At 37.6% G+C, this 12,713-nt stretch overlaps 1 protein-coding gene across 1 annotated transcript in view; it reads right to left on the bottom strand.

The window, feature by feature from the left end:
- The window catches only part of KCNH7 (potassium voltage-gated channel subfamily H member 7), a 235,055-nt gene that overhangs the window by 17,829 nt on the left and 204,513 nt on the right, over positions 1 to 12,713 (bottom strand). Inside the window, exons 11-12 of the mRNA XM_005152651.4 lie at positions 8,786 to 8,991; positions 6,084 to 6,183 (exon numbers count right to left, since the gene is read on the bottom strand). Of these exons, the coding sequence (XP_005152708.2) occupies positions 6,084 to 6,183; positions 8,786 to 8,991 (306 nt within the window). The remainder of the gene's footprint in view (positions 1 to 6,083; positions 6,184 to 8,785; positions 8,992 to 12,713) is intronic.

Raw genomic sequence — 12,713 nt, 5'->3', positions numbered from 1 at the left:
TGAATATCATATATAGTTATGTCCTTTCACAGCATAATATCCAGCAGAACTTAGAAGAAATAAAGAACAAGTGAAAATAGATTCTCTCCATCAGTTTTTGGGCATAAAAATAAACTTTTGAAACACTTACGGTTATATTAAAGCTTGGCCATTTTCAGAACATGGCAGAGACAAGTTCTTAAAGGTGCACACACATTTCTTTGAGGTATTTCTTAAGCTGGTAGAAAAGATTTATCTAAAGTTCCATCAGGTACAGGGATTTGTGTATCTGTAAGTCCTTGTTCAGCACCTTGGTAAAGCAGATGCCTGTAGACCTGTCAGACCTTAAAATCTGAAACAATGCCAAAGACTTACAATGGCTCCTTGAACCTGGGGTGTTGAAATCCTTACATTCTTCAGTGCATGTTTGTTTTCCTCCTTCTCCCTCACTTTCACTCATTATGCTTCCCTTCAAATTTCCCATCTATCTTTAGGAACCCCTACTTGCAAAATGTACTGCCAGATGTGTGTGTGGTATTTGACTAACACCAAGAAAAAATGATGTCTGTCTAGAAATTGATGCAGGAATATTCCTGTTACTAGGATAAGTAGGTTACTGGTGGTATTTTAGGAAAGTTGAACATTTTATCCTCCTGGTAGTAAAAAAAAGGTTTAAAGTTCGTGTTTTTCTGTGATTGTTTTTAGTGGCAGAAGATTCCTTTAATTTCAAGTTCATTCATAATTTGTGATGCCCTGAGTCTTCACTAGGGAACCTAAAGAAATGAAGTAGTGAAATTCCTCTGTTATAGACAGTCCTGGCAATTTTGCTGAAAGGTTCCAGTGGGTTGGATAGTGATGGTGGAGGAAATTAACTGTTCTGGAAAGAACTGTTTCAGTGACTATTTAGTCTCAGTGCTGCCTGTGAGAGTTTGTTAAATTCATGTGTTTCCTCTCGGAGCTATGTAAGGTTGGATGATTCTGGAAATAGGGAAAAGCAGAAACCTCCCCTGATCATCCTGAACTAAACACTGGCTAACTTTTCCATAAGGATCCATGTTCCTTTTCTCCAAATGGACTAAGAAGGGAGCTACATTTGAATAACTGAAACACATTTAAAAAGCCAAGAATTTCACAGTTAAAGTACGCAATCCTTCATTTATTCTTTTGTACCTTTTTTAGTACAATGAGATGAGATATGGATGAAGTGACAGCCTTATCTCTGAATTTTCTCTGTCTAGTTTTGATATTGACTTTAATGTTAAACAGGCAATAACGGAAGGACAGTTCTTGCTGTACACTTCAGGAAATAATACTGTACTTAAAAATCAGAAACAAAGATTTATAAACATGCACCTCAGAAGGGATTCAGGGCAAAGGCCAGAGCAATTCTCCTATCAAGTTTAGAATTCACTTCTTTTTTATAAGGAATTCAGCTTTCACTGTAGTAATATTATTTTTTTTTTTTTTTCAGAGGCTGGATATGGATGTGTGTGACTGCATACACAATTTCGATCAGATTTGGCCTCTGGAAACAACCTCTTTGGGAGCAACTCCTGGAAACACGACTCTTCTGTGGAAGATCCCTGAGGTGGCTCCTCGGCACTGTGATAACAGCAATAACAATAGTAGGAGCAGATGGGACACTGCAGTGATGGGCTCTCTGATGACCATGTATGTACTTTTGTTAGGGGTTTCATGCTGAAGATAAGATTTCGGGGACATGAGGTCTTGTTTCAAGCATATTCTGCCTGCTAAGATACTAGCTGCTTCCTGGTTATTTAATTGCCTGACACTCTAGCTGAATAATAGAAACTCTTTTCTAATTACGTCCAAAGAAAATGCATCAGCATAATACTAACAGTTTAACAAAGTTATGGAAGAGCTTTCATTTTTGTCCAGATTCTTACCCCACTTTTTTGCTGGGGACACAGCACAGTGCTTGGGTAAGTCATCTATTCATAAAATAACCATTTAAATAAATCAGCTGATGGAAGGGGACAAGAATGGGAGAGAGCAGGGACATGGGAGGAGGGGGGTGTTTTCCCATTCTGTCAGTACTGCTTCACCTCATAATTTCAGGCAGGATAATCAGTCCCAGAAAGATTTCCTTGTCTTCTGCACTACCAGCCATGGCCTCTGGCTAACTTTTGTAATAAAGCTATGTTAATATGGTTAGCTTCTTAGCCTAGATAGTACCTACAAGCACTGTACACTTAATATTGCTATAGTGATCAAGATTCAGTTAGAAGTTTATTAGAGCTCTGGCTTCTGTGTCTACTTTGGGAATAGATCCGTAGGTAAAAAGGCTGGTCAAAGAGCACAACTTTTCAAATACAATTAAGTACTATATAAGTTTATTTAGCTAACAATATGCTAAAAATGAAACTATAAAATACATTTTTTATCCCACTTGATTGTTACAGTCTGTGTCAACATGAAATGTGTAATAAGATTTCACAGGAACTTTCTTCTGTGGTGTTTTAAAAACACATCCATGAAAACAAAAGTTCCTTGTAATGAGGTCCCTTGGTGAGCTGACAAAAGTTGAAGTATTGCTAGCTACCTATAGCTCTGGTTAGTCTTTTAGTCTTTTCAGCTAGAGTCCATGGAATGATCTTCTTGTTTATGGATCACAATTGAAAACCCAGAATAAGTATTTATTTCATTGAAGTCATCATTACATCCCCAGTTAGTAAGTCCCCACTGGCTTATTTAGCCAGTATTTTAATTAATTAGAGCCAACATTAACAAAAAGTTAAAGAAACTGCTAGCAAGAGTAATAACACTTGAACCCCAGTGAAATCTTTTCAAAGCTTCATTTTTTTTCAAGCTCTCAGTGATCTTACTTACACTCTTTTGTAACTTTTGCATCTCTCACCTGTATGTTTGAATTTCATATCAATCTAACCAATTATAGTTGTGCCCTGTTTAGCATGCGATAACAGATCCACACTCAGAAACAGCAGAGCAAAAGAAACTTCTTGCCCCTACGTATTTCCCTTGAAATTGGCTAACTCCCATAGAACGACTAGAGGAAAATGAGAAATGGGCAAGAAAGAACCGTGTTCAGCACTGCTGAAAGAGACAGCAATATAGATGGAGCAGCCTGCTGTCCCTTAGTTTTCAGCAGGAGACTAACTTGCCAATCCAGATGAGAGCTTTGTTTGGAACTGCCAGGCAGGAATCCTGCTCATTTTAAGCAGTCATGAGAGAGTTTCTTGGCTGACTGTCAAGCATCTATGGCAACTGGCTAAGGCTGAACCTGCACCTGTGCAAGGAATATCATCCATTATGCTGAAAGACTTGCAGTGAATTTCTTTTGTGTGAGAGCAAGAACAAGCTGATATGTAGTATGTGTTAAATTTTGCAGGGGACCTCTTGTGGTATTGCAGTCCTTTCTGGAAATCAGAGAACAAAATGGTCCCTCAAGTAGCTTTATACCCTTTAAAAGCACATTATGGCAGAGCGTAATGTATTAGCTATCAGATTTTGTTGACACAGGTAAAAATGGTGGAAATATGTGTAGGTAGAGTGAGAAGGTCTTGCATGGAATTGGAAAAGTTATGGTGCTAACTGCAGATGTATAACAGAGAGCTGCGTTGATTTTGTTTAACCCCTGATAAAACTCATGCAGAAAGAGTTACCATGGCAACAAGGTCCAAATCAGGCTAGCATGAACTAAGGGCTGAGTTAACACAACCCCATTTTTAGCACTCTAAAAGGGAGAAAATCACTAATAATCACAGTAAAGACAGAAACAATAAGCTGCATAATATACTAGTAGGTCAACAGATGAAAGTTAAGAATGCCTACAAGAAGACCACTTCATGGACAATAACCTTCCCCTCCAAAAAAAAAAAAAAAAAAGAATTATAAATCAAGATGAATTTAGTGAGGTGTAAAATATCAAAATAAGAAAGTCAGAATGCTGGGTGTCTAGTTCTAAAGTTTTATAAGAGAAGATTGTAATAGGAAAAAGGCAAATAGTTTTAAACTGAAAAAGGGTAGATTTAGATTAGATATAAGGGAGAAGTTATTTACTGTGAGGCTGGTGAGACACTGGAACAGGCTGCCCAAGGAAGCTGTGGATGCCCCATCTCTGGAATTGCTAAAGGACAGGTTGGATGGAGCTTTGAGTAGCCTGTTCTAGTGGAAGGCATTCCTGCCCATGGCAGAGGGGATGGAACTAGATGATCTTTAATGTCCCGTCCAACCAGACCTTTCTATCATTCTATGATTCTACAGAAATCAAAATATGATTGTTAAAATTCATTATACAGCACATTTTTTTTTTTACTGTAGGAATACTGTGACCAGAAATGCATTTGCCAGATATGTGTGCAGGAACTCTATTTTATCTACTCCAGTTCTTCTGAGGCACTCTGGAGGATCACCCCTAAATATATATCATTATAGACCAATTATAGTGGATGAAAATATGATGCCACTCACTTCTATATCTGAAGGGATGAAATCAATAGAATATTATTTTACAGGCCAGTAGTAACATGTAGTATACTCTGCAGCCTCATACAGGATGTCAGATGAGCCACAGAAAAGTGACAATGAAGGTCTAAGACTACCAGGTGTCTGCTGTGGCTATGGCAACATATAGAGAATCTGAACAGGTACCAGAGGAGGGCAGTAAGCCAGTGTGGTTTACACAATTCTCGGCAAAGAACTTTTATGCTTGAATCTTCTTAGACAGACTTCCAATGTACCACACTTCTGTCTAACTCGGACATTACCAGATACTATACAGTCATTACCAGGACTAAGGAGCTTGTTGCCAATCTTGTCTTTTCTTCCCCAGAGGTGTAAGTTTGGGTTTGTCTTTTTTTTTTTTTTTTTCAAAGATAAAACTGGGAAATTACATTATTTCAAAAGTAATTCAAATAAGTATCTCCGAGAGGATGTTCAGTGTGATCTACTGGGCAAGAACCATAAAAGCATAGGGGTCTTGGTACAAGGTTGACACCTGAGAAGGCCTATTTGTAATTCCGTAGCAGGCACAACATGAAGGATCACTCCTATCTTGACTAGGTGGCAGCATATGTTTTCTGATAAGAAATGTGGAGGTTATTCAGGCAAAGCGCCTCTGTCAACAGATTCTTTGTGAAGAGCAGATTGAATGTTTCATGGGGACATTTTCCTGACAGATTTCTTGTCAGCCTTGGCTTTCTGCCCTAAAGACGCTTCTTTGATTGAATGGCAATGTCATTGTTCTGAGTAGCCACAGTCTGGATTAGTCTTTCTTCATCGAGCATTATACCTGCTATGTATGTTGAAGATGTTCCCATTTATTATCAGCTACTCTGAAACTACATAAAATGGTATTATGCTGCATTTAAAATTGGAGTTTAACTGTGGAGTGTGAAAGACAGACATACCAGAAACAGTAATTTTCAGATAAACCATTGGACTGTGAAAGTGTAATCTTATTGAAGGAATTGTGCTTTGCCTACCACGAACATGAAAATCCTGTGAGTATCAGTTTAGCTGTCTTCATGACTGCTGCTGTCTGACCACAGCAACTATCTGCAGTTCCTGGTATTTACAGTATTGAATACTGGTGACATAGTTTAATATTTCACTGAATTTTCTTTCATTAGTATTACTCCCAAAAGCCTCTAAGATGCATATAAGCACAGAAGATGTTACCTGAACTCTTGCCAGGACAACCATTTACACATTACCACATGAATCAAAATTTGACTATGGTGAACCTACAGCATCCTGAAAACAAAATATTTTAATTCTAGGGAGAAATACTACCCAGCAACAGGTTCAACAAAGCCCTTTGCTAAGGGAATAAAATCAGTGCTACTAATCAATAATCCAATAGATTAGCTTCTCAAAACAGTTTTAATCATGGTGTTTCAATATATATATATATTAAGACATAATATACGTATATGTTTGTACATCTCCAAGCCAATAAGATAGCTTAGTATTTGAAGAGACTGTGTTTGCTGCTCAGTTGGATTCTCAGGAGCTGCTACAGTAACAGCCAACATGGGACCCCCCTGTACCTGGCATTACCAAGTAAAATACCAATGAATTATGAAGCAGTGCTGTCTAATGTAAGAAATGAAGTTAATTACCTTCCTCTATTTCACTTTGAAAGGACAATTTCCGTCTTCGTAGTTTGCAGTTATCTCCATCCGTATCATTAGTAGTTTGTGATCTTATTACGAGGTCAGACTTGATTAATGAAATATGAAACACAATGACAGATTAGTCTCATCTAAATGGAATAGGTTTTCAATTGGTGATTGACTGTTAATCATATTCAAGCTTTAAGAAAGGTGATATTACACAAATCAGAATTCATTAACCTCTTCATCCAGTTAATGACACTGCTCAATGCTAATGTTAAAAAGTTCATGCCGATTGAGCAAAACCATCAACATCACCACCTGATGGTGAAACAAAAGCATTCTGATAATAAGTTTAAATGGAAAGACATGAGTTTATGTGTTACCAATTTTCTGAACTTGAACAGATGTGGTTTAAGTAATCTTGGAGAAATTAAAGAAAAAGAAATTAAATAACCTCTAAAAAGATTGTATACTATTGCAAGAAGTAATGTGGTAACTGACTGCAATTAGATTTATATTTAACTATACCATAATGATTATAAAGGTTACATTTTACAACAATAAGGCTGGCATACACCAGATGCTTTACCCCTCATAATTTCATCTTTCTAGAACCTCTCTTCCTCTCAACCAGATCCAGTTAATTCAGGTACTTATTTTCATAGCAGAATACTATGTTGGTTTTATCTATCCTTCTTATAGAAGATTAATTTGTTTCCCCGTGATAAATACAAGATACCTTTAAGGCTTTTTCTACTTATTTAAAACTATGGAATTTACAAATAAGCAAATATAACACCAGTTATGCTCTTTGTGTACATACACATGGCATTGGCTTCAGCCTACTTCCCTGTGCTAGTGAGGTTTCCCATACCACTTAAGTAAGCAGATTTGCATGTGGGAGAAGGGCAGAGGGAAAGAAGTGGGAAGTGTTTACATCTTTCTCTATTTCCTTCATTGTAAACCTTGTGGGTAAGGTTCTTCAGTGGTGGCCCACTGGTAGAAAAACTGCAGGAGGAAAAAGGCACTTTTACATAAATAGGAGGACAAGAGCATAAGTTGAGGCAGAAGCACCTCTAATTCTTATAACAAATCTGGATCTGAGTGATGTTTTGACGTTCAGAATGTGCTCATCACTTCTTTTGGGGGATGATTTTCTGGATTGTAATAGACAGTGAAAAGCAAGTGAAACTGCTAGAGAAAATTGACTTTGCAAGCTCAGAGTCATGGATGAGCCTGTCCTCCCTTCCTTTTCTTTATGAAGTCTAGTGATTTTTTTGTAGTGCCTGGTACAGCAGTAAAAAATAACAACTGCAAATTTTCTAAGAAACATGAGCAGTGGGGCCTTTCTTTGTGTATTTTACACCACAACACAAAGGATGGAGTTTTCTTTCAATTATCTCAGATCTAAGGAAAAAATAATGATTAAACATTGATGACAATGTAATAGCAGGAAATAATTGCTCAGACTAAAATTGTTAACATGAATTTATCTTCATGGAATTTTTCAAATACATGAACTTTCAGTTTTAACTTAAATTTATCACAAGACTAGGAATTCATTTTATTGTATTTTACATGCAATTAATAATGATGGCCTTTTCAATAAACACTAAAAAGATTACTTTTAAAATAAAAAAAATAGAATTTATCTTTTATTTTCAGAATGATATTTTATTAAAAAAGGCTCAGCATTAGAAGAAGTGACATTTCTTGTCAGAAGTTATATTTATTTTAGATTTTTAAACTGATTAGCAAAGATTTCCCTATCGTTTGTAGCCCAAACCTTAGTATTCTTTCCTCCTTGTTTTTCAGAAGGCCTTTGAGGCCAAATTATGACAACTCCTTCTCACTGAATTTTTTTTCCCTAAAAGTATAGTCAGAAAACACAAAACAGCAGTATCTCATAAATAATTAAATATAAACTACTTGTTCTGTGGGCAGTATAGTTCATGTTCATGGCCAGTGCTGGTGTAACCTGCAACATCCTAGAGAGAGCTTTAGCCTCAGTAGCAGCATGAGCTGGGCAACAGCTCTTTCCCTCTCTCCTCCTGGCCAAACCTCTCTGGCAGTCTGAAAAAAGGAAAATCAGGTAATTTTGCTACTTCCCTGGAGATATAATCTGTGCAAATGGGAACACTTAGGACAGCCACTGTGGGAAATAGAGACCATGAAATTCCTGCAAATCTGAAGACTGAGTGGAATTTGAAAAATCCCCTGTATGCTTTTAGTCTCCTAGGATGTAGGGTGCACTCCAAGATAAGAGAATTAACAATTCATGTTTGAAAGGCAATTAAATATTTTCTATTGTTAGACACAAAATGAATCCGGATAATCTGATTTATCTCTATTTTGTGGCTGTACAATTTATTTAGTGTCAAAAGTTCCCCTTGTGGTGACCCAGGCTATAGTCATCTGAAAAAAAACATATTTTCCATGGCTTTTGTAAAATATCCAATATTTAAATATAGCACAAAATCCTGTTAGATTAACATAATCTGAATAATTTCATTGACTTCTGCTGAGCTTAACTGACCTCAGTAGGAGCAATAAGGTGAATGTATTTTTTAAATAGGATTTGGCCTTAGCTTTTAGCTTTTAATTATGCTAAACTTTTTTTTTTTCAATTGCTGTTTTCAAGTTTTGTTACTGTGGGACAGATTTAGCCCAATGTTAAGAAAAAAACCCCAACTTATTGCATGTACCTTTGCAGTTTCATCTCTCAGATTAAAAGTCAGCTCTAGATTGGTGAGGAAGAGATCAGAAAATTCAGGGTACATATCCAAAACTTCTAGTAGATCTTCTCGCTGGATCTTATGTAAGTCACAGTAAGTTAAAGCTCTCACATCTGCATTTGACTTTCCTGGTTTTGCATAAAGATGTACCATCTCTCCAAAAATATCATTTTTCCCTGCAGAAAGAGAATTCAATGGAGATTATTATTTTAAGCAGTATACTCAGCTGCATCAAAAGGACCGTGACCAGCAGGTTGAAGAGGTGATCCTGCCCCTCTGCTTTTGTGAGACCCCACTTGGAGTTTTGTTTACAGTTCTGTTGTCCTCAGTATAAGAAGGACAGAACTATAGAATCATAGAATAGTTAGGGTTGGAAAGGACCTCAAGATCATCTAGTTCCAACCCCCCTGCCATGGGCAGGGACACCTCACACTAAACCATGTCACTCAAGGCTCTGTCCAACCTGGCCTTGAGCACCACCAGGGATGGAGCATTCACAACTTCCTTGGGCAGCCCGAATGGCCTCATCACCCTTACAGTAAAGAACTTCCTCCTTACATTCTATCTAAACTTCCCCTGTTTAAGTTTTAAACCATTACCCCTTCTCCTATCACTTCAGTCCATAATGAAGAGTCCCTCCCCAGCATCCATAGAGGTCCCCTTCAGATAGTGGAAGGCTGCTATGAGGTCTCCACATGGAGCTGTTGGAGCAAGTCCAGAGGAGGGCCATGAGGATGATCAGGGGGCTGGAGTACCTACCATATGAAGACAAACTGAGATAGTTGGGGCTGTTCAGCCTACAGAGGGGAAGGCTGCATGGAGACCTCATAACCTTCCAATATCAACAGGATATGGGAAAGGGACTCTTCTTCAGAGACTGTAGCAATAGGACAAAGAGTAAACAATTTAAACTTCAATAGGGGAAGTTCAGATTAGATATAAGGAAGGAGTTCTTTACTGGGAGGGTGGTGAAGCACTGGAAAAGGTTGCCCAAAGTAGTGGTAAATGCTCCACCCCTGGCAACGTTCAAGGAAATATATGGAGAAACTTTGAATATATTTAAGTAGCAAATAGCTTAGTTTTTATATTATTCAGAGGGAACGCAAAACTTCTATGATGCAGAAATTGTTCCGAAGAACCTCTTTAAACGTAGCTGCCTCTGTTTTGATATTATTAAAATTCCTTCTGTCAGTGTTGACACATTTCCAGTACCTGTTTGCTAAAATTGTCATCCTTGTTTGATTGCTCATTTTCCCCAAATTTGCACCTAACCTTCATCAACACAGAGCAGCAGTAGCCATAGACCAGTGAAAATATGCCCTAAACTAAGGGCTGCAGGGCTTACCTGCAAAATGGCGTTTGAAGGGGACCTAGAAAAACACTTGTGGAATAGAACAGTGGTCATAGCAACTGAGTAACAGTAGACTAGTAAAGAAATACGCAGGAGATTTTGCCTTTCTGTTAAGCATTTGTGGCTTTTACATAAGCTTACTAAAAGTAGTTCTGGTTTCTCCATTTTCTATAAAGGAAGCTGAAAACTGGGCGAGCAAGCAGTTAAAAGCTGCAAAAAATAATTTAAGGGCTGATTTCAGTGAACATCTTAAAGAGCACAGTCAGTTTAGCTTATCAACAGGGAGATTAAGAGGTAACTGATTATATTGCATATGCCCTTATAGAGAGGAAAAAATACTTGGCACTAAATGCCTCTAGAATATGATAATGAATGCATAGCAAGAACTAATGGAAAGGAATTGAAGCAGATAATTTTATACTGGAAATAAAGCACACATTTTTAACAATAAAAATGATTAACTATGGAAATAAAAAAGTGATCACTTTTTCATTCCATTATGTCTTCAGGTCAAAATCTGTTACTTTTGTTTCATCAAGCACAGTTCATTAGACACAATGGATAGTTAAAGATATGAAATATAACAGGAGTCAGAGATATAACAGAGGTTAGCCAATATAATCTAACAGTCCTGACCTTAATGTTTATGAATGCAGAGGTTCCTATTCAAGGCATATAATGCCTTCTCTGCAATATGATTATTGTATGATCACAGTCTTTTTATATCTTGTCTGCAAACTAAAAGAGAGGATAGATTCTATAGGGTCCACAGCTTTTGTATTTTCTAAGGATTTGGCACAGAATTGCATTAGACTGCATCAGTAAGTACTGATGAGACCTTACTCAGCAGACAGTGCCAACAAATTGAAGAAAACTTGGGGACAAAAGAAACATTTCTCAGAGCTCTTATTTCTGTGACGAAGTTACAATACTTGTTAAGTATGAAAATTTTGCCCATGCTACCTCTGTTGGACTGAAGTTTTTTCAACCCCAGAGGAGAAAGCATTGAGTGTTCTTTATGCCCATTTCTATGTGTAGGTTCTTCAGAAAGAGGAATTAACTACAAATGTTTTATTAAGTATTGGTAATCTTTGTTAGGCTTTTGTGTCATTTCATTGCAAAGTAATTTTTGTTTGTATTGTCTTGTATTCTTTTGTAGCAGATTTCTTCAAGATACCACAGATTTATTGACTGGAGTCATCTATCAGGCAGGTTCCTGCCTCATGGACCCTGCAACATGTGGGCCCACAGAGCAGTTCCTTTGGCTGCAGTTGTGCACAATTGTCTCCCTTTCTGTCTGACCCACCATTCCCTGTCAGTTAGGCTCCAAAGTGCAGCACCTGGTGTGAGGAGCTGTAGCCTGGAAGAGGAATAATGGCGTTGCTGCAGTGTGAGAGCACAGAGGTCTGATGTGCCTAACATGCAAAACTTGACCAGTCTGCATCTTTGGTCCAGGACGAAATTGATGAGTTCATAAACTTGTCTTTTATTCTTGATTGTGAGTGCTATAGAAATTTGCCTGTTTTTTGATGTAAAAGATGAAATGAACCACACTGTTCATAATCAGCGGAAAACACACAAGTAAAAACCTCACAGTATTGTACTTGCATGATCATCTCTTTGCTTGTGCCTGAGGTTGGTACAGCTGATGAAATGCAACAGTGTGAGATGGCAAATTACCTTGATAACAACAGCTAAACCTAGGGAAGAATTGCTGTAGGCACACCTGTGTATTTTGTTCTTGCATCCACCCTGCAAAGTACTATGAGAATATTCAGGCACAAGTGGATTAATAGCAACATACTGCTACCAGTCCAGATTTTGTTTCAACTATTTTTTTCTGGTTTCAAGTTCCTACAGTGGATGATAAATGAAAAGGAGAACATACGCATGATGCTGCAGCTGGTGTAGGTTTCTATCCAGGAAAATCCTTCCTCATCTACTCAATTATTCTTTGTGTTCTTATAACCTGATATTAAATTGGAGAAACAAATTAGTAGTCTTGTTTAGATAGTGTTTTAGTTATTTTACTTTTGAAATTGCTGTGGCTAGTGATTTCATATAAAAGCCATCACCAGGTGAGCAAGTGAGCTCCCAGCTGTACTGAACACTGCTCTGAGACATCTTCATTGGGAAAGAAAACAAGAAACTCCCTATGCTATACAAACAACAACATCGTAATCAGAAACATAGGGGAAACGTGTTATTTCACTAAAGTATCAATCTAGATCAGATTACTCTGTTATTCTCTTCCTTTTCTATATGCTCAGTGGGCAGAAATAGACATTTCTGAAAACCTCTAGAAGACATTTTGAATGCCTGAAGTAGATACATACTTTTCTCCAGCTAGCGTATAGGGGGTCTATGCTGTGTGCCTCAGAACCTTCATACACTGCTCAAGAAAAGGGTGTCCTTCACTTTGGTTCTTACAGTAAAATCAGAACTGGAGTAATTTGGTATCTTCTTTACTCAACTTGCAGCTTACCACTCAACTAGGGATAAATCTGGCTCATTCTGGCTCTTATATCCAAGAACATGGGCTCTTTG

Source organism: Melopsittacus undulatus, chromosome 8, assembly GCF_012275295.1.
Source record: "Melopsittacus undulatus isolate bMelUnd1 chromosome 8, bMelUnd1.mat.Z, whole genome shotgun sequence".
Taxonomy (NCBI): Eukaryota; Metazoa; Chordata; class Aves; order Psittaciformes; family Psittaculidae; genus Melopsittacus; species Melopsittacus undulatus.
Note: the sequence above shows the minus strand (reverse complement) of the source record. Positions and strands in the feature narration are given on the sequence as shown.